Source organism: Arvicanthis niloticus, chromosome 5 (assembly GCF_011762505.2).
Source record: "Arvicanthis niloticus isolate mArvNil1 chromosome 5, mArvNil1.pat.X, whole genome shotgun sequence".
Lineage (NCBI taxonomy): Eukaryota > Metazoa > Chordata > Mammalia > Rodentia > Muridae > Arvicanthis > Arvicanthis niloticus.
The window spans coordinates 101,108,768-101,132,432 of NC_047662.1; the positions used below are offsets into that span (position 1 = coordinate 101,108,768).

Below are 23,665 nucleotides of genomic sequence, written 5' to 3' on the forward strand. Positions count from 1 at the left end.
AAAGGTGTAACTTAGAGGCATGGCTTAGAAGTAAGACATATAAAAGGCAGAGACAGAACAGATCAGAATCAGACTATAGAGAGAGAGAATCAGACACATCAGACATTAGGTAGAGTCTGCCCTCACCACCCTCGCTCTTGCTGAACCCCGACCCGCAGACCAGAGTGGCAGCTTGGGCCAGGATACAGTGGCCGCCCAAACGTGGGTCGGCCCGGGCCTCAACATTTTGCCTGGGCTGCGACGTTTTTTGGCCGCCCCAACGTGGGGCTAGTGTGGACCCCAACATTATTTTGGCACACGAACAGGGACTCGAGCTTGGGCCCCAACACAGATCAAATGTGCATTAGGTATCTCTGAACATACAGGTGACAATATCCTTAGATGGAGATACAGAGTCTGGGACTCATTGAGTTTTAAGAGACAAGCAGAAGACAGCAAATAGTGTGAAGGAAACAAAGATGGAACTGTCAAAAATAAGAAACAACTTGAAGAAAAACAGCACAGGTGCCAGCAAGGAAAAGTGCCTTTGGGAGAATCAATACACAGTTTTATCTCCCTGTCAAGAATTGCTTCAAGATCTTGGTTCTCATCTGTAATGCCCTTTCCAACTTGGCATCTTTACCTATTTATGTCCAAATGTCCTTAGGTGTATACTGAATAAATACATTTCCTTATCATACTTGAAGTGGGTACTGAGAATTTTGGTCTCTTTGAAAAACCCAGAAATATTGTAAGAATATGGTTTTGTTTTAATCCCAGGTGTGGAATACAAGGCTGCTTCAGACTGTCCACAGCAGGTGACTATGATTTGCCTTGTGCTCTAGCAGGGGCCAGCTTTTGCTAGTGGCAAATCATTTCTGCAACTGTGTAGCATTGAGAATTCTGGGGACATTTTATATACCCTTTTGAAATGTAAATAAATAAAATATACAATTTTTAAAAAGTAGAGTATATAGAATGCTATGGCCCCAAGAGGCAAGGTTGGTTGCTGGTTGTTGATTAGTTGCTGTTATGGCTGTTGGTTGTGGTTTGTTAAGTAGTTATGAGCAAAGAAGAAATTAGGTATCCTGCCAGCAAATACCAAACTTGCCCCCAAGGAACTCAATACCCTCAGTCAGCAGGAAGTAGTCTAACAATCACATCAAAAGCTGTGTCAGTCTACAACTTGACACCCTCAATCCACATGCTTGTCTAGACAGCTGAACTTTTCTCAGTGCAGAAGAAGTACAAAAATGAATGTCAGAGGCTCAAAGCCATTTTTTCAGCCTGCCTTTTCATGCACCAGTTTACTGAACTGAATGGGCTCTGCTCCTCACAACAGCCTGCTTGGAATGTGGATACTCTTTGGATCTTCAGTGAAGGGGCGGCCTTTAGCAACTCCAAACATTATAGTGAGAGAGTAAAATATATCATAAGAGGCAGTTAAAATGTAAATAAATTTAAGGGGGAAATATTTCTTAGAATTGCTTAGGTGAGGTGGAAATCAGGGAAGGCTTCATGGAGGTGCCTTGTGAGACTGTTTTTTAAGTATGTGTATTATTTGAATATGGGAACTAGAAAAAATGGGCATTAAAGGTAGAAAAATGGAATTAGTAGGAAAAAAAGTCACGATGTTAAAAATTGAACTAACATTTATTTGGTGTAAATAATATGCTAGGTTCTGCTAGATGTAGTGGTGCATATCTTTAACCCCAGCATCTGGGAGGCAGAGATAGGCAGACCTCTGAGTTTGAAACCAGCCTCGTCTACACAATGAGTTCTAGGACACCCAGGGCTACACAGAGAAACCCTGTCTCAACCCCTCCAAAAACATTTTAAAAATATTCTCGGTTCTATTCCACATGCAATTGGTGGGAATGGTACTAATTCATAGGGGAAAAAACTAAGTGTGTAAAACGCTGAGTGACTTGCCCAAATCAAAGTCAAAAGAATGGGCAAGAAGTAATAAAGTCATCTTTTAAACTATGGATCTGGCTGATTCCAAGGCCTAAGCTATTCTGTCTGCATGGCTAAAACAGTATGCTGAACCAAGTCATGGTGGTCTTAAGTGCCAGGCTATAAAGTTGAGACTGAAACATAACTCCTGATGTAAAGAAAAAAGATTTTGAGGAAAAGTTTTACTCATCAATTTACTGCTAACTGTTAGTTTTCTGGGTGCTAGACATCAAAATATAAAGGTAGACACAGTCTCTATTTTGTGTCTTAATGCTATTTTTTACTTAGCTTTTTAAAAGACTTTCTATTAAACTGTAACATACATATAAAAAATATGTAAGCCAAAAGTGCACGTTTACATCAGCATAATAAAATTCAGATTAAGACATAGTATCCACAAAGTCCCAAAAGTTTCCTGTACTCACATCTAATTATTGCCAATTCTCCCCCCAGAGTAATCACAATACAGATACCAAATACCACGAATTACTTCTATTATTTGTTTAGTGGGAATTACTTCAAAAATCAATCTGTATGATACCTTCATTTTCCTTTTTATAGGTGTATCTTTATTCAGCATCCATATGTGGTACTGGGAATTGAACTCAGGGCCTTGTATATACTAGGCAAGTGCTCTATTGCTGAGCTACACCCTAGCCCTTATTTCTGCTCTTTAAAACATTTTTTTTTATTTTTACATGTATGGGTGTTTGTCCTAAATGCATGTGTGTGCACCACATGTGTGCAGTTCCCACAGAGGACAGGAGAGGGCATCATATCTTCTGAGATTGGAGGAACCTATCGCTTTCACTGAGTAGCACCAGGAAAACACTTTTTTTTTTTTTTTTTTTTTTTTTTTTTTTTTGAGACAGGGTTTCTCTGTAGCCCTGGCTTTCCCAGAACTCACTTTGTAGACCAGGCTGGCCTCTGCCTCTGGAGCACTGGGACTAAAAATGAGAACCACTATGCCTGGCTGGGAAAACACATTTTGTAATCTGATACTCCAGGATGTTCTCCATTCATGACTGCCTATCTTAACTTTCATTATCTCAACTCTTTGCTCTGTGTCTCTGTGTGTGTGTGTGTGTGTGTGTGTGTGTCTGTCTGTCTGTCTGTCTGTCTGTCTGTGTTTAAATTGTTTAATCAAAGTGATTGTGGGAAAATAAAATTATGGTCTCTTTTTAGTAACTTCTTTAGTTAGGAAAAACAACTTTATTCTTCACAATGCAACTGCCCAGATTTCAGGGAAACTATCCTTCCTACTCCTTACTTTTTCATTAACTGCATCAAAGGCATTTATACAATCCCTACTGGGGAAAACTTTCAATCAGCAATAGCCACACCTCAGATAAAAACCACTAGCTATGATGTTGCTGCTGTACAGAGTTTGTACAGTCCAATGTACACTGCAGCTGCTGCATACTTCTCTTCTTTTGGAAATAAGTGAAATTCCTGCTTCTAATTCTTCTGTTCATAGGAAGAATAGCTTTGCTTTCTCTCACTTCTCAAAAACCCAGCCTCATTTTATGGGCTTAGAACTGATTTGAGTACCATGGGAATCAAAGACAACAAGAAACATGTTGTTGAGAAAGAGGTGACATCTTCTCTTAGGGGGTACTGACTCTAGAGTGCCTATATGACAAAAGACTGTCTAAGAAGTAGGTGGATGTATGACCTGTTCAGGAGAGAGAACTGGGCTATTGATATATAAAAGTAAGAACATATTTATGGTTGTTGTCATAATCAATGGGGCTTCATAGGAAGAATGTATACTGTTATATATAAATTAAAAAGGAAAGACTGAGGAAAGACTCCCAGAAAGACTAGCATTTACAATGCGAGAAGAGAAACCAGAGAAGGTATATTGAAGTAAGAGCTGAAGACAGTTCTTAGGAGTCAAAGAGCAGAGAACACTGATAGTGTCAAATGCAGCGGTCAGGGGTCCAATACGATATAGACAGGAAAGCAGTTTCCCAGAGTATGTACCTAGAAGCTCATTGATAACCTTGACAGATGAAATTTTAACGAAATCTCCTTGAAAAACAAGTGGAATTAAAAAAACAAGGCTTCATTACCAAGTATGTGAGCAAAATTATTGTACAATGTGAGATTCTCCTTTTAAAGGATCATAGGACTAAGTGAACCCAAACTCTGCAAAGTTTGGGTTCAACACTGCCCAGCCAAGACCAATCTATTGGTGTCACATTCTAATGAACTCAGTGTTTCACAAGTTTGAACCTTTGTCACCTGACACCTATTAACAACTCTAAATTACATTGGTGTGGGACATATTTGGAAAATGGTGCTTCCATATTAAAGCAGATATGAACTGAAATCTTAGGTATATGGTTATTAGTTTGGTGGCCCTGGATAAGGTGCTGCCTTACAAAATACTGAGTAGTTGGGTTGGAGACATGAGAAAGGAGTTCTGATCCCCAGCATGCACATAAAAGCCAAATGTGGATGTGCACACCAGTAACTTCAGTGTTGTGGAGAAGAGATAATTGGATCCTCCAGGTCCAGGAGGCATACAGTCTAACAAAAGCAATAAACTGTAGATTCAGGGAGCAATAGTGATTCACTCATAAAGTGGGAGAAGCATGTATGATAGATCAGCAGGTAAAGGTACTATGCCATCAGATCTGAGCTTACTCTCCAAAATCTGTATGATGGTAGGAAAAAGTTTACTCCCACAATGTTCTTTCATCTCTACATGCATGCCACATACTGTCATGCACACATGCACAAACACACACACACACACACACACACATACACACACACACACACACACACACACACACACACAAGCACAATAATTGTCTTAAATAAGATGGAGCACGTGCATGATGGCATATGCCTTTAATTGCAGCACTTGGGAGACAGACATAGGTGGATCTCTATGAGTTCAAGACCAGCCTGGTCTACATAGCAAGTTATAGGCCTGCTGGAGCTACAGTGAGACCCTGTCTCAAAAGTAAATAAATAATAAGGTAGACAAAGATAAAGATATCTATTGTCATCCTCTGGACTCCATGTGCACTTACATATAAATACACGCCCCCACACACGCACACACACATTCACACAAGGTCATTTAAGAATTCAGTCACATTCTATTCAATGGTGCTAATAATGTAAGCCTAAGTAAGTTATAAAATTATCATAAAATGATCATCACTAGGAAGGTAGGAGTAGGGCAGGCTAATGGTTTGGAAGTGACAAAAGAAGCCCCAAAAAACCAAGCTTTACTCCTGATCTAGTTACGTGGAACAGACAAAAGGCATGATCTTCATTAAAGTGGATTTGAGAGAACAGCCAGATATTAGTCAAAATTAGGAGCTAACGGGCAGTGGTGGCGCATGCCTTTAATTCCAGCACTTGGGAGGCAGAGGCAGGCAGATTTCTGAGTTCGAGGCCAGCCTGGTCTACAGAGTGAGTTCCAGGACAGCCAGGACTACACAGAGAAACCCTGTCTCCAAAAAAACAAAAACAAACAAACAAACAAAAAAAAAAGACAAAAAAAAAAGAAAGAAAAAAATTAGAAGCTAAAAAGTGTTAGGTCTGGTCTCTCATATCAGGTAAGAACACATTAGTTTGTCACAGGGCAGGAAGAAGCAAGGGCAGACTTAGTATTCAGAGAAGCAGCAAGGCCCTTGTCTGGGGGAGTTTTCACTGGTTCATGAAGTAGTAGTAGGAAGTCTGTTCGGGAAAAAGGTTTATAAGAAACAGATATTCACTTGCCTGGGCCTGGTACCTGAAGCGAACACCCGCCCGGTCTGCTCTTGTGTATCCCAAGACATCCTAGAGGGACCACTGAACCCAGTGTGGCAGACACCTTAGCCCGAGACATCCTAGAGGAACAACTGAACCCAGAGCAACAGACACCATATCCTGAGACATCCTACAGGAGCCACTGCACTCAGAGCAGTGGACACCTTATCCTGAGACATCCTAGAGGAAACACTGTGCCCAGAGCAGTGGACACCTAGCTGATCTGCTAATGTGGAGACCCCATATCCTGAGACATCCTAGAGGAGCCACTATACTCAGAGCAACTGGAGAGCAGGATTAAAAGACCACAGAGATGTCTGGACCCTGAGGAGTTCAGACACAAGCAAGATAACTGAAAAGGCAAACTCCAGACAAAGACTGTAAGTGCAGGTAGCACTACAGTTAACCAGATGGTAAAAGGCAAGCACAAGAACGTAAGCAACAGAATCCAAACTTACATGGCATCATCAGAACCCAGTTCTCCCATCATAGCAAGCCCTGAACACAGCATCACACCAGAAAAGCAGAATTCAGAATTAAAATCACTTCTCGTGACGATGATAGAGGACTTTAAGAAGGACATAAATAACACTCTCAAAGAATTTAAGGACAGCACAGGTGGACAGGTAGAAGCCACTAAAGAGGAAACACAAAAATCCCTTAAAGAATTGCAAGAAAACACAACAAAACAGGTGAAGGAATTAAACAAAGCCATCTAGGATCTAAAAATGAAAGTACAAACAATAAAGAAATAACAAAGGGAGACTACCCTGGAGATAGCAGTAAGGGAAAAAGGTAAAGTAAAAAATATAAAGTAAAAATGTAAAGTAAAAATGTAAAGTAAAGAAATGTCCTTAAAAATACAAGAAGCCTACAGAACCCCAAATAGACTAGACCAAAAAAGAAATATCTCCCGTCACATAATAATCAAAACATCAAATGTACAAAACAAACAGAAGATACTAAAAGTAGTAAGGGAAAAAGGCAAAGTAACATATAAAGGCAGACCTATAAGAATTACACCGGAATTCTCACCAGAGACTACAAAAGCCAGAAGATCTTCAACTGATATCATACAGACCCTAAGAGAACACAAATGCCAGCCCAGACCATTATACCCAACAAAACTCTTAATCACTATTGATGGAGAAACCAAGATATTCCACGACAAAACCAAATTGTCACAATATATTACCACAAATCCAGCACTTCAAAGAACAATTGGTGGAAAACTCCAACACAAGGAGGGAAACTACAACCTAGAAAAAGCAAGAAAGTAATCTTCTAACAACCCCAAAAGGAGATAGCTACAAAAACATAATTCCACCTCTAACAACAAAAATAACAGGAAGCAACATTCATTTTTTCCTTAATATCTCTTAATATCAATGGACTCAATTCTCCAATAAAAAGACATAGACTATCAGACTGGATATATAAACACGACCCAGCATTTTGCTGCATATAGGAAATGCACCTCTGTGAAAAAGACAGACACTACCTCAGAGTAAAAGGATGGAAAACAATCTTCCAAGCAAATGGTCCCAAGAAACAAGCTGGAGTAGCGATTCTAATATCAAATAATATCGATTTTCAACCAAAATTAATCAAAAAAGATAAGGAAGGACACTTCATATTCATCAAAGGAAAAATGTACCAAGAAGAACTTGCAATTCTCAACATCTATGCCCCAAATGCAAGGGCACCCACATACATAAAAGAAACTTTACTAAAGCTTAAAGCATACATTGCACCTCACACAATAATAGTGGGAGATTTCAACACCACACTCTCAGATATAGACAGATCATGGAAACAGAAACTAAACTGAGATACACTGAAACTAACAGAAGTTATGAGCCAATTGGACTTAACTGACATCTATAGAACATTTCATCCTAAAACAAAAGAATATACCTTCTTCTCAGCACCTCATGGTACCTTCTCGAAAATAGACCATATAATTGGTCGCAAAACAGGCCTCAACAGATACAAAAAGATTGAAATAATCCCTTGTACCTTATCAGATCACCATGGACTAAGACTCCTCTTTGACATGGACAAAAAAAACGGAAAGCCCACATACACTTGGAAACTGAACAATGCTCTACTCAATGATAACTTGGTCAAGGAAGAAATAAAGAAAGAAATTAAGGACTTTTTAGAATTAAATGAAAATGAGGACACATCATATCAAAATTTGTGGGACTCTATGAAAGCAGTACTAAGAAGAAAAATCATAGCTCTAAGTGCCCACAAAAAGAAAATGGAAAGAACATACATTAATAAATTGACAGCACACCTGAAAGTGTTAGAACAAAAAGAAGCTAATATACCCAAGAGGAGTAGACAGCAGGAAATATTCAAACTCAGGGTTGAAATCAACCAAGTTGAAACAAAAAGAACTATACAAAATATCAACAAAACCAGGAGCTGGTTCTTTGAGAAAATCAACAAGATAGACAAACCCTTAGCCAGACTAACCAAAGGGCTCAGAGACAGTACTCAAATTAATAAAATCAGAACTGAAAAGGGAGACATAACAACAGAAACAGAGGAAATTTAAAAAAATCATCAGATCCTACTACAAAGGCCTATACTCAACAAAACTGGAAAATCTGGATGAAATGGACAATTTTCTAGACAGATACCAGGTACCAAAGTTAAAAGAGGAGCAGATAAACCATCTAAACAGTCGAATAACTCCTAAAGAAATAGAAACAGTCATTAAAAATCTTCCCACCAAAAAATGTCCGGGGCCAGATGGTTTCAGTGCAGAATTCTTTCAGACCTTCAAGGAAGACCTAATACCAATCCTCTTCAAGCTATTCCATCGAATAGAAACAGAAGGAACACTACCCAGTTCGTTCTATGAAGCTACCATTATGCTCATACCTAAACCACAGAAAGACCCAACAAAGAAAGAGAATTACAGACCAATCTCTCTTATGAATATTTATGCAAAAATACTCAATAAAATTCTCGCAAACTGAATCCAATAACACATCAAAACAATTATCCATCAAGATTAAGTAGGCTTTATCCCAGGAAAGCAGGGATGGTTCAATATCCAGAAATCCATCAATGTAATCCACTACATAAATAAACTCAAAGAAAAAAACCACATGGTCATCTCACTAGATGCTGAGAAAGCATTTGACAAAATTCAACATACCTTCATGTTAAAAGTCTTGGAAAGATCAGAAATTCAAGGCCCATACCTAATCACAGTAAAAGCAATATACAGCAAGCCAGTAGCCAACATCAAACTAAATAGAGAGAAACTTGAAGCAATCCCACTAAGATCAGGGACTAGACAAGGCTGCCCACTCTCACCTTACCTATTCAATATAGTACTGGAAGTCCTAGCTAGAGCAATTAGACAACAAAAGGAAGTCAAAGGTATACAGATAGGAAAGGAAGAAGTCAAAATCTCACTATTTGCAGATGATATGGTAGTATACTTAAGTGGCCCTAAAACTTCCACCAGAGAACTCCTAAACCTGATAAACAACTTTAGCAATGTGGCTGGATATAAAATCAACTCAAACAAATCAGTAGCCTTCCTCTATTCAAAGGATAAACAGGCTGAGAAAGAAATTAGGGAAATGACATCCTTCACAATAGCCACAAATAAAATAAAATATCTTGGAGTGAATCTAACCAAGCAAGTGAAAGATCTGTATGACAAGAACTTCAAGTCTCTGAAGAAAAAAAATCAAAGATCTCAGAGATGGTAAGATTTCCCATGTTCCTGGATTGGCAGGATTAATTTAGAAAAAATGGCCATCTTGCCAAAAGCAATCTACAGATTCAATGCAATTCCCATCAAAATTCCAAATCAATTCTTCATAGAGATAGAAAGAGCAATTTGCAAATTCATTTGGAACAACAAAAAAAACCCAGGATAGTGAGAACTATTCTCAACAATACAAAAACTTCTGGGGGAATCATCATCCCTGACCTCAAACTGTACTACAGGGCAATAGTGATTTAAAAAAAAAAAAAAACAAAAACAGCATGGTATTGGTACAGAGACAGGCATGAAGATCAATGGAATAGAATTGAAGATCCAGAAATGAACCCACACACCTATGATCGCTTGATCTTTGACAAAGGAGCTAAAACCATCCAGTGGGGGAAAAAAACCCAGCATTTTCAGCAACTGGTGCTGGTTCAACTAGAGGTCAACATGTAGAAGGATGCAAATCAATCCATTCTTATCTTCTTGTACAAAGCTCAACTCCAAGTGGATAAAAGATCTTCACATAAAACCAGATACACTGAAACTAATAGAAGAGAAGGTGGGGAAGACCCTTGAATACCTAGGCACAGGGGAAAAGTTCCTGAACAGAACACCAATAGCTTATGCTCTAAGATCAAGAATTGACAAGTGGGACCTCATAAAATTGCAAAGCTTCTGTAAGGCAAAGGACATTGTAAATAAGACAAAATGGCAACCAACAGATTGGGAAAAGATTTTTACCAATCCTACATCCAATAGAGGGCTGATATCCAATATATACAAAGAACTCAAGAAATTATACTCCTGACAACCAAATGACCCCATTAAAAATGGGGTACAGAGCTAAACAAAGAATCTCAACTGAGGAAACTCGAATGGCCAAGAAGCACCTTAAGAAATGCTCAACATCCTTAGTCATCAGGGAAATGCAAATCAAAACAACCCTAAGATACCACCTCACACCAGTCAGAATGGCTAAGATCAAAAACTCAGGTGATAGTAGATGCTGGCGAGGATGTGGAGAAAGAGGAACACTCCTCCATTGTTGGTGAGGTTGCAAGCTGGTACAACCACTCTGGAAATCAGTCTGGCCGTTCCTCAGAAAACTGAACATAACATTACCTGTGGATCCAACTATACCACTCCTGGGCATATACCCGTAAGATGTTCAACATATAACAAGGACATATGCTCCACTATGTTCATAGCAGCCTTATTTATAATAGCCAGAAGCTGGAAAGAACCCAAATGTCCTTCAACAGAGGAATGGATACAAAAAATGTGGTACATTTACACAATGAAGTATTACTCAGCTATTAAAAATAATGAATTTGAGAAATTCTTAGGTAAATGGATGGAACTAGAAATTATCATCCTGGGTGAGTTAACCCAATCACAAAAGAACACACATGGTATTTCCTCACTGATAAGCAGATGTTAGCCCAAAAGCTTGGAATAGCGAAGACTCAACTCACAGACCACATGAAGCTCATGAAGAAGGAAGACCAAGTGGGGATGCCTCAGTCCTACTTAGAAGGAGTAACAAAAATACTCAAGGGAGCAAATATGGAAACAAAGTGTGGGACAGAAACTGAAGGAGGGGCCATCTGGAGACCATTCCACCTGGGTATTCATCCCATGTACAGTCACCTAAGCTAGATACTGATGTGGATGGCAGGAAGTGCATACTGACAAGAGCCTGATATAGCTGTCTCCTTAGAGGTCTGCCAAAGGCTGACACATTCAGAGACTGACGCTCACACCTAACCACTGATCTGATCAAGGGTCTCCCAATGGAGAAACTAGAGAGAAGACTGAAGGAGCAGAAAGGGTTTGTAGCCCCATGAGGAGAGCAACAATACCAACCAACCAGAGCTCCCCAAGGTCTAAACCACCAGCCTGGGAGCACATAGGGAGGGACCTATGACTCCATCTGTTCATGAAGTGGGGGGAGAGAAGATTCTTGGTCCCATGGAGGATGAACACTGAGTGGGGGAGAATTCAAGGTTGGGGAGGTGGGAGTTGGGGTGCAGGTGGGGGCACATTCTCATAGCAGCATGAGGAGGGGGGATGGGATAGGAGGTCCCTGGGTGGTGGTGGGAATGGGGGTAAGGGGATAAAATCTGAAATGTAAATATAATATCCAATAAAAAGAAAAGAAACATATTCAAAATTGGGGCTAAAAGAAGTCTCCAAGTATTTGGGCCCACTGGCAGAACTTGCATTATAGTATTAGAGACAACTCAAAGATCCAACCAAAGACCACAAACCATGCAAATTATAATAAATTCACAAAAGAAATACTACATAGTTACTTTAGAAAGAAGTAACTCTGTGCTAGTAGAAAAAAACCACTTTTAATGGCCTTAATCTAGCAGTAGTTTAGTGAATACTAATAAGGAAAATAAGCATATATAGGTAGTAACTAAAGCAAGACAAACGATAGTGAGTGTGCAATGCATATACAAGCACGCATTTGGTAAAGGTTCACCTTATCCCTGCAGACTCATAAAGCAAAGTCACAATGTGATGGGGGAGGGCGTGGGAGACATGGGAGTTGGAAGGAAGAGGGAACCTTGACATTATATACATGTCTTTTATTTATTTTTATCCTTTCGTTTTTAAAGCTTAATTTTTAATACTTTATGGGTGTGGTTGTTTTGCCTGCATGTATATTTATGCATTATGTGTGTGTGGTACCCTGAAACTGGAGTTACAGACAGTTGTGAGTCACCATGTAGGTACTAGGAGTTGACTTTGGGTCCTTAGAAGCACAGAACAGTCAGGGCTCTGAACCCTTGAACCAGAGCTTTAGCCTCATATGCTATCATATATATAAGTTATTTAAAACAATTATTAACAGTTTTTAATTTTTATTTGTGTATATATTTTGCCTATGTATATATACATATATGTATACACATATATGTGCATATACATTTTACACACACACACACACACATACACACACACACACACATATATATATATAATGCAGTGCCCCAGAAGGTCAAAGAGGGCATCAGATCCCCTTGGACTAAAATTACAGACAATTGTGAGATGCCACGTGGATGCTAGGAATCAATCCAGGTCCTCTGGAAGAGCAGTCAGTGTCCTCAACCACTGAGCCATCTCTCCAGACCAGGTTAACGATTTTTAAATGGTAACAGTATTGGTCAGAGGAAGGCTTAATCACTGTGATCTTTTAGTGATCTGAAACAGAAACTAGTGATCTTCATTAAAGGGCAAATATTGAGATAATGGAAGTTAAGATGGGCAGCCATAATCAGAGAGAATCCTGAGGTATCAGATTACACAATGTCTTTTCCTACTGCTACTAAGCCTACAAGGTAGGGTCCCAAAGACACGTTTCTGTTTGAAGCTCATCACTGCCTCCCCATGGGACAACCTTTTAGAACTTCAATTATGAGATAAGAAGGAAGCTTCTTTATTTGGAAGGAAGTCACAAGTAGAAACAGAACTTTGCAGGAGACAACCAATTTGTTCTTTTGTTTTAGTGACTGCCCTGATAAATTGCCAGTCCAACACTTAGGCTGGCCTGCTACAATCTTGCATCTCCTATATGATAGTTCCAGTTAAGTTGGGCCATCTGATCTATGTTCACTTCTGTCCCTGATTACCAAGGCTTGCCTTCCTCAGCTTTCAACAGCCTAAGAGCTCCTGTCAAGCCTTCCTTATGGCCTGTCTCCATGTCTTCTCCTTTACTGTCCCTTCCACCTGGAACACCCACCCACCTGCTGCCACCGCAGTCTCTGTTTCTAGAGCTAAAAGTCTCACCTCCTCCCCCAGATTCTTCTGCAACTAAACCAAATAAGGTACAGATTCTTACCCATTCCCACCCACACGACCAGCATTACTGCTTCATCAGCATCAGCAATGTCATCACACTTATTAAGCTCAAATGTCCAGGTACTCAGAGGACACAAGTATGATCCTATTAAGCCTTTAAGTCTCTGACAATTTTATAGGAACGGCGTAAGTATAGCTGGCTTTCTATGGTAGTACTCCAAAATTTGTTTAATACCATAGAAGCTCAGTATTAATTACTCTAAACATATGAGGAATACTCAGATCACAAACAACAGAGAGATGTAAACTTTAAAAGTCAGATACCATTCTTTGATCAAATTGGCAAAAATGTTAATATTAAAAGTCAATCCAGCACATTCAGTCTTTCAAAGCACAAATTCTTCAATATAGAAATAGTCCTAGTTCAGTCATTTTATTTGAATATTTTAAGATAAGTTTTAAAAAATAAACAGAAATGAAAATAGCTTTTTATCCTTCCCTGCTCCAAAAAACTATCTGAGCAGGGTGGTATTAGTGCACGCCTTTAATCCCAGCACTCCAGACGCAGAAGCAGGCAGAGCTCTGTGTTGAAGACCAGCCTGATCTACAGAATGAGATCCAGGACAGCCAAAGCTACACAGAGAAACCTTGTCTCAAAAGACACAACAAAACAAAAAACAATAGCAACAAAAATAGACTTCTATGACATTACTAAAACCTTATTCATGCCAAAGTAGGTAAGGAACAGTCATATTTACTAACCCAGAATAAAGCTTACAAAACCTGAGGAAAAAAAACTACTCATATCATAATCTTACATATAATACTGTAATAAGTCAGTAAATTTATGTTTAAATATGTATCACAAAAGAAAACTCAGTAGGTTTGAATGGTTAATATTTTGCTGTTATTAATTTTAGGGGCTGGGCCTTGGGAAATAGGATGCATCAGACACACATTATGATGATTTTAACTGAGAACTGCCTACACCCATAGGCTCATATTTATAAACACTAAGCCCCCAACTGGTGGTGCTGTTTGGGGACATTATAGAACTTTTAGGAGGGAGCTTTGCTGGAAGAAGTGCATCACTGTCAGTGAGCTTTGTGAGTTTATACCTTTCCCTCTTCCAGCACCCTCTCTCTGTTTCCTGTGTGCCACAGAAACATGACCCTCAGCTTCCTACTTCCGCAACCATGCCTTCCTCAACAGCTATCTGGCCTTTTGGCACCAAACCATAGGCAAAATAAACTCTTCCTTAAATTGGCTTTGGTTATAGTATCTTATTACAACAAAAAATGTAATTTATATGTGAAGGCATTTGTAGAATTAAAGGGCATTTCTAGCTAGTGAAATAACCAAAAATGATTTGCTAGACATTCTATAGAAGGCAACATCACACATAATATAATAGCCCTGATGGTCCAGGAACTGACCCAAGGTTTTTTTTTTTTTTTTCTTTTTTTAAGAAGGTATAACAGCAAATAATAACCCCATAATCTCATGGTAAGTGACACTTCTAAACAGGTTCTCACACACAGTCTGGAGACTTTCTCAAGGCACCTCACATCTGGCTGCATCTTAAAACTCACAGATAAAAAGCTAGCTAGAGGAATTAAGAGAAAATCCCAGGCACAAGAAACAGCAAGTGCAAAGTCTCTGAGAATTTTGAGGAAATAAATTATTTCATGTTTTACAAGTTTCAACTAATGCTTCCCAAACTTCTTTTTGTTAAGGAGTGGGTGTTTTATTCCCAGTGTCATGGTCTGGTAGTTTTGGTTTACAACCTGTTCAATGAGACACAGCCTTGATACGCCCGATGTTGTGGCAATTCAAACCACCTCTGAAGGCTTGCTTTCAATTTTAGTACTTATTTCATCAAAGACTAGAAACAACAGTTCCCAGACCATGTTGGTCCATGACTCACACTTCAAACTGTGCAGAGCTGGACCAGATGGAATTTATTGCACCATGGAGACAAGGTAAGCCACTGAAGTATATAGTTATTTTCTTTCCTGATACTCCTTTCTAAAGTCATGGCTTTCCTGAATAATTCACAATGCTAAGAGAAAGATACTATTTTCTCTCTATTTTCTGGATTAGAAAGACAAAGTTCCTTAAAATATTTGTATTTCCTCACAATAATACACTAAGAAAAGATTGGCAACTCAAGTAACAAAGAATTTATTTCCCTAAAACATAAAAATGTAGTTAATAAGAAAAATACTCAATAGAAATTATTCATACAAAATAATTTCTAATTAGCCTTCCTATTTAAGAAAAATGTTCAATTTTACTAGAAAGAAACATAAATTTAAATTACTAAGATACTACTGTCTAAAAGAATATCAAAATCCCAAAACTTTGACAAATCACCATATTGGTGGGTTAGGAAAGAAAAGGACCTTCTGCCACTAGCAGGGGACTAAGTTGTCAGCGTGCCCTATGGAAGGCACAGACCCTTTTGGGTGGTCATCAAAACCACTTACAAATGTCCTCATGCTGCTCCCTGAGTAAGAGGGGATGGCTGAGGGCTTCTAGGGTTACAAATGTGAGCATGAGTGGCATGTGTGAGTGGTGGCAGACCTGCATGGCCATTTGCTATGGGCTCATTTAATCCTCATCTTTGCTTTCCCTTTACCATGTGACTGGTAATGTTCCCACTGCTGGCTGCTCCATCAGCCCAGATTACAGAAGACAACTTGAAGCAGACCTTTGTCATTCATGTAAGTCACTGGAGAGTAGCAATGTTATGGTAATGTATATTGAAATTACAGATGTGCACACATGCATATGAAATGACCAACATAAAAGGTTTCTCATTTCTAGCATGGCTTCTTACTCAAAGGGGACAGCAAGAGCAATAATCTGTGCAGTGCAGTCACCCAGAGGAATATCATACATCTGTAACAAAGGAAAAAAATCTCAGCGCTAATGAATAAAAGGATCTTCAAGTAGAGAAGCAAAGGGTGGTCTTGTGTGTATACAATTCTTTTGGAACACAGTCTAAGAATGAAGTCGTGCAAGGGGAAATTTGAGTGCTTGTGAGAGGAGTCCAAGAAAATAAGACAAGTCTTGTGACCTCAGTTTCTTCAAAAACATGGAACTGCTCTTGAAGTGTGCTTTTGTGATCCTGCCAGGTAGAAATGGAAGGAGTATGTTTAATTTCAGCTATTGTTATTCACAAACCTCTATGGAAAAACATGGTTTTGGCATGTGCAGCTTGTCCGTGTGATTGTATACAGCTTGAACTCATGAGAACTTTACTCATGGGATTCTTTTTAACCCTCAGAGTACAAATTGTCTGACACTCTGAATGAAGTTGCAATGCGTCAGACTTTTGTGCACTTTATTCCACCCACACACAAGGTTCACATTGCCTGTAGAGTGGCAAACACTATACCGCCTTTCATATGAAAGAGAAAGTAGAATGTGTATCTATATTTGATTTTATGCTGCATAAAGAAACACCAACGATAAACAACAAAATAGCAAAAATTAAGTGTCTTCAACAGAGGGCAGAGAGGTGACATAGGGTGAACTTTGGTGTTGCATTCATTCTGTTTTACAATCTCAGCTGCTCTGTCCACAAAGCTCACCCCATGCATAAACAGACACCTTTCAAGCTCTGGTTCATCTTTCTCCTGTTGGCCAGCTGTCTCTGTGTTAAGGACATCCAGACTGTGGTTTTCCTGTTCAATTAAATGGTGATTGTCCTTAATTCGGGATAAACTATACACTTTCTCCAGACAATTGCCAGTTTCACTTTTTGGATGATTTTTAACTGGTTTTATTGGGGGGTTATATTTTGATCAATAATCTCTTTAAAGTCATAACTAATTATACTCTGACCAACATATTATTCTTATTCTCATTTTGAGTTTCCTTTCACAGGGAGATGACTGTATTTTATAAGAATTTCAAGAATTTCACTTTAAAAACACTCAAATAAAAAGTTAGTACTATGACACAGACTCTACAGATGTCAGTTCAGATGTTTGCTTTCCTCCTGTCAGACAGTCCAGATCAACAGCGTCTCAGTGTTTGATTTCCTGGACATATTATTCACTTCAGATTATATACACATACAATTATACTAACATACTATAGCATGTAAATGAAAATGTGAAAAGCATAACAAATTAGCAGCTGACATCTAAGAATATTATTAATATTAATGATTTTAAAAACATTTTTAAGACAGACATTTTTAAATACAGACTTGCAATCTCAACACACAGAAGGGTGATGGAGGAAGAGGGTAAGTTTGTGGCAAGCCTGGCCCCTGAAATAAGAACTTGATTCCAGGAATCAAAATCATCAAATTAAAATTTTAAACATTTAAACTTATGTTCTGCAGGCTAGCTGTAATAGCACATTACATAATCCCAGTACTCTCCAGAGGTTTAAACAGGAAGATTGAAAGTTTGAGACTAGCCTAGAGTACACAGGGAACTCCAAGCTAGCAAAGGCTACAGTAGTGAGAAACTGACTTAAAGACAATACACAAAGCTGTGTGTGTATGAAGGTTAATCAGAATAATTTATCGAAATAAATAATAATAATATATTTAAACTGGTGTACTAAAGGGCCTATGAGCTTTACTGGATTACATTAATAGGTGAAAAGGGAACTTTTCTTATACTGGAACACACACTGCACTGTGGAAAGGATGACGGGAACAAAGTTAGCATCTGCAACTAAGTACTAGTGGTAGCTCCAGACACATCACTACTAGCAGGTACAGATCGGAAGAGGAAGACGTATCAACAGTCTCAGAGGCTCTCACTACAAAGGGGAAGGGCTGACAGTGGAGGGACTTGACTGACAACTTAACCAACTACAAAGGCCAAAGTCAACTATGGCAGGACAGGTTCATGGTAGGTACTTCTTTTCTAAGTCCTAGCAAATAAGTATGGCCTGAGCCTAACATGAGGATACAGAGTAGGTCTATGCTACAAAAGAAAAGATTTCATCATTTAAAACTGTGAGGATAACAAAGACTGAGAACTGCTCCAGGCTGAAGGAGACAGAAGGATCTAGATTCTAGATCAGAAAAGAGAGAGACCTTGTGGGGAAGCAGCTGGCAAATTTGCATGACATCCTGATGCTAGAGCTATTACTGGTGTTTTCTTGATAGTGTGATTATGGTTACTTAAAGGAGTGGCCTTATTTTTAGGGGAGGATACGGATATTTAGGAGTGGCAACCTCTCTTGTCTACAACTCAACTGATTCCAAGAGAGTGGTCACAATAGAGGGAGACAATGAGGCAGCTGTGAAGCGGGGCAGAGGCAGCAGCTGATGAAGGGTACTGAGTTATAGGACTGTACAGAAACTATCCTTGAATTTCAAACTAGTCTTTAAAAGGTGCGTGTATACATGTGAGCATGTTTGAGTTTTTAATATCTGCCAAGTTTTACACTAGTGACTGCTACTGACATCATTTAAAAACAACTCTTCTGTCTAAACATTGCCTGTCTTCTGATGCACAGATAAGGACATGTTTTGCTAATAGGAAACTTTTAACACTAAAAGGGAAAATAAATTATTTTTGTCCTGGTGAGTTTTATGTCAATTTAACAAAAACAAATTTAGCTCGGAGGGTTGTGTGCATTGTCTGCAGGGTGTTTTCTTGGTTAATGATAGCCATTGGAAGGTCCAGCTCAGTAGGAGCAATAGGCCAGTGGTCCTGGGCCATGTGAGAAAGGTACTGAACAAAGCATGGGAGCAAGCCAGTCAGCAGCATTCCTCCATAGCTTCTGCTTTGGATTCTGCCTTGGGTTCCTGCCCTGTCTTTATGAAATACTGTAAGCTTTAAGGTAAATAAACCTGTTCCTCCCAAGTTACTTGTGGAACTACACCGTTTATTCTTAACATTTTCCCTCTCTCTCCCTCCCTCTCTCCATCTCCCTTGCTATCTCACCACCCCCATGTGTGCTTCTGTGTGTGTCATATGTGTGCGGGTGCATAAAGGCCAAAGAAAGTCAGGCACCCTGCTCTATCACTCTGCCTAATTCTAAACCATGGTTTTTATGGGGTCTGAATATGGGATGGTGACCAGCAAGCCCCCATGTCGCTATCTCCCTTCACAGTGTTGGGGCCCCAGGGACCTGCAGCCACACCCAGATTTTTACATGGGTGCTGAGTACCAAACCCAGATCTTCACATTTGCACAGAAAGTACCTTTACTCACTGAGCCATCTCTCTGGTACCCTTATTGCAAATCTTAATGTGACAATGTTTGGGGCCTTAAATTGGGGGCCAAATTTTCCCATAAAAATGTCTGTACTTTATTTCCAGCCCTGTGTAAAATGAATACTTGAACTGGCCAATACAGAATACAACAAATTACCTAAGAGGCCTTGTTCCCTACCTTAACACTGCAGCAAAGAAACTGGTAGTAAAGAAAATAAGCACTCAACCCTACCTTCAAGTTCCCACCTACTAGGACTCTTTGATTTGCATTAAACAGTTAAGGCCACCTCCTGTCTCTTAAGGCCCTTGCTTAATTGCCATGCATTCTCAGTACACTGTAAGAAGATGACTAATTACTGACAGCTTCTTTAGCACCATATGTCTCTCAAACTTTTCAAAGAAAAAAAAAAAAACAGTACTAACCATTATTGGAACAAATTTCCTACCTCCTGCAGCTGGAGTCGGACCTTGGTAACTGCTCGGAACCAGTGAGCTCTAGCCTGGGTAAATGGAGACGATGCATTCTCCTCGGGAAGACTTGAAACAGAGAAGAACATTTCTTGTAGACAGCAGAGACAACAAAGTGACAATGCCCAGGCAGGACTGCCATGAATAAAATAAAACAGTCTGTGCTCATGCCTACATTTGGCTAGTGATTCAGGCCACAAAACAGCGGAGTTCTGAACAATTATTTTGAAAACAATTCCTGTCTAAAATAACAACTCCTTTCATCTTTCCACTCCCTCTTCCTTCTCCTTTCTCATGTACCCACATGAGATAGCTCAGACATGAGAGGTGATAAAAGGGGCAACAGCTGCCAGGGCCTGGGTCGACATCAAGTGCAGAAATCACAGATCGGGTAAAGTGAGCATGCACCCCTCCCCTGCTCACTGCTAGAGACCACCAGCCTCCCCTGCAATTTGTATAGCTTCGTTAAGAAAAAAAATTGTTCTGTAAACCCTTCCTGCTCTACTGTTTTGGAAGACTTTCCAATGCTGACACTCCATCTAAGGGTGACTAGGGGACGGATAGCCCTTTCCTGTCATCATTGTGTATGTTAGGCTGCCTCAGGGATAGCCTCTATGAAATGAACAGTAAATATAACCAAGCGCCTCAGAGGCAGAAACTCTATATTAGAGTAGGTCATCATCTACATTTTCAGCTGGAATAGTGGTTAGTACCAGATAATACTTTCCTTCCTCCTTATAGCTTATAGGCAAAGTAGCAGATAATGTCTGCTACCTGCACATGCAAAAATTATGCCAGACTCCGATGGCATCTAATTGTTCCAAAAGATTTGCGGGTACTTTTAGTGAAGGTATTCTGGTCAAAAATTTGGCTACCTTTTGGCCTAATGGAGATAAACAAGTACTCATGTGAAGTTCGTCACCAATCTGCCAAAAGCTCAGCCCTGACATTAATGTCAGGTTCAAGATCCATAAAGAAGCACAACCCAGTAAGAGGCTTGGTGTGGACCTTCGCCTCCTGTGCCTCTCGACTATTAACTGAACTACAACAGGTGACTAGAAAACTAGAACGAAGCTAGGCATTGTAGCATATGCCTATAATCTTAGCAATCAGGGTTAAGTTACAAGTCTGGAGCCAGCCTGGGCTACAGTGTAAGACCATATCTTATAAAAAGAAAGGTAAAAAAGGAAGAGAAAAAGTAAGTTTACAATAATCTTCAGGAAGCTGTATGATTCATCCACCACAAGCACTCACTGTCCTGGTCTGAGGTCTGTAATGAGCTCTAGATGCCAAAAGCTAGGCCATCCTCTTATCCTTCCACCCTAGTGGTTTTCAACTGGGCACAGGGTGGGATTTAATACTTGGAGGAATATCTGACAATGTCTGGGGAGTTTTGGTTGTTGCCCTAGTCATGGCTATTAGCATCTACTGTATAGGCCAGAGAATCTAACAAGTGCCCTAAAATGAATAGTTGTTTTCCATAATGATAATAATCATTTTAGGACAAATATGTCCTAAAAAATGCCAACAATAGCTGAGTGAGCTCTTATGCCCAAACCTCTTAGCTATTCTAAACAAGTTAGCTCGGTGGTATAGAAAGAATACTCAAATTCTATACTAAACTTTATTACACAAGCACTTTTAGTTCTTTTTGATGCTATATTTAGAAAGGATCTCACTGTGTAGCTCAGGTTGGTCTTAAGCCCTTCTGCTTCAGTTTCCAGAGTATTGAATTACAGGTATACACCATACTTGGCCAGAAGATACATTATAAAATGTTCTTATAGATAAAAAAGATGCCAAACACACTGTCAAGCCATGTACAGTACAGCAGATACATTAAATCTGGCTAATTCTGTTTTGATTTCCCTCAGACAGGGTAAAATAAAACCATATGTAAATGTTCACAAAAAAAATTTAAAGGATCCCTAAGCAGAGGGAACTGTTGAAAAACACCTGTGGAGCTCAGGCTCAGTTTCAGACTCAAATACCTATGTAATCACAACTGCATGCTCAAGAATTCCTGGTGTGCCCACACCTCAGTAACACAAGTCCCTTAGACATCTTGGAAATCATACCAAAAATCAAAGGATGATGTACCAACTTGGCCACTGTTGCTACACCTGCCCACCCCCCAGCTGCAAGAAAATAAGTGAAAAGTGTTTGTATTCAATAATCCAACAGGTTGCATGTGAGCTAGCCACCACCTACCTCTCCTGGGGTCCTAGGATGTGGTCCTTGTGTAGCACCAGATCTGAAGGAGGGCAGATTGTGGTATCATCTCTCACCTCCTTGGATTCACCTGTTTTCTCCTTCTCTGAATCACATGTCACTTCCAAGGCTTTCTCTTGTTCTCCCAAACCAGCCTGGCCATCTTTGGAGAGGCTGCCATAGCTATGGCTAGAATGAATGGAGTCCCTCTCCCGACCATCATCGTCTTGCTCATGATACTGGTCCAACTCACTCAGCAGAGAGCTTCCTTGACTCACATTACAGGAGGAGCCATACCTACTACTGCTGGTAGGGCTGTGAGAATGAAAAGAAAACAGATCAGCAAATAAATGCAAACCAAGGACAGGACCACAAGTACTGACATACCCGGGAACTAATAAATGCGTGGGGCAGAGATAATCACACAGGAGGTTCCTAGGAAGCAAGGACAAACATTTCAATCTAGAAAACTTGGTCTAGTCAACCACAGAAGGAAAAAAGACAACATGCTGAGCCTCTGTCACCACTGAACCTCAGCCCTGACTGACTTCAGAGACTACTCTACCTAACTGCTACCTGTCAGTAGAATGAAGAAACAGTAAAACGGCCTTTTGTGAATTTACAAAATTCTTTATTCAGTCTTCTAAAGAAACTTTCCAGTGGCTGTGATTAAACTTTTCCAAATTCCACATAGTAAAGTGAAGAAAATGAGCCCCACCCCTTCTATTATTTAATAAAGAAAAGTCCTTATCACTTCCTCTTCAGTTACAAATATGTGTGCCTGTACCTTAGCAAAGCAGAGAGACAATGTTCCTTCAGGCTACAGGATGAAGTATGGAAGTACTAGATGAAAACCAGGATTAAGTTCTGCAGAGGAATTCCACGTGTTTCAGCAATACAAACACAATAGTGATACCCTTGGTGGCATGGGCAATATACCCAAAGATATATCCATACATTGTAGCTGAGTTTCTCTCAGGTCAAGGCTCAGTTATGCATAAAGTCAATTAAGTCCAACTCCTCTGCATCAGGACTAAAGTTATTTCTGTATATTTTGTGAGCCCAGTTCAGCCCTCCCTCAGTCACCTGAATTCCCATGGACAGAAAGAAATGTTCTCTGCTGTGAGAGTTAGCAGTTGTAGCTAAGAGAATCTGTGACAGAGGCAGGGACGGTAGACTGCTAACAGTATCAAGATATCCCTGGAATCCTGAAGCTCATCTTCCAAGCAGTTCAGTTTATGAACACTCAGGACTTGGTGATGAGCTATGGATCCTCCTTTCATTTTCTTACTAGCAGGTATCCTTTGGGAAAGCTTTTATGCAAAGAGTTGGTTCTGTTTTGTTTTGTTTTGTTTTGTTTTGTTTTTTGCCAGAGTCTAGTCTTTAACTTTAGGTCTTACATTTACCTTTGGACAGATTAAGAGAGAGAGTTGTTGTTATCCAAAGAGATAATACTAAATTATGTGCTATTTTCAGGCTGATTTCTGATTCTTCAGTACATATTAGCAGAACGTGTATCAGTGTCT

The 23,665-nt window shown here is 39.6% G+C and overlaps 1 protein-coding gene across 14 annotated transcripts in view; it reads right to left on the reverse strand.

Moving 5' to 3' along the window:
* The window catches only part of Unc13b (unc-13 homolog B), a 214,986-nt gene that overhangs the window by 65,153 nt on the left and 126,168 nt on the right, over positions 1-23,665 (reverse strand). For all 14 annotated transcript variants that reach the window (XM_076935126.1, XM_076935124.1, XM_076935123.1 and 11 more), the window contains 2 exons: positions 22,140-22,454; positions 19,907-19,997 (listed from right to left, as the gene is read on the reverse strand). In XM_076935126.1, the coding sequence (XP_076791241.1) occupies positions 19,907-19,997; positions 22,140-22,454 (406 nt within the window). The remainder of the gene's footprint in view (positions 1-19,906; positions 19,998-22,139; positions 22,455-23,665) is intronic.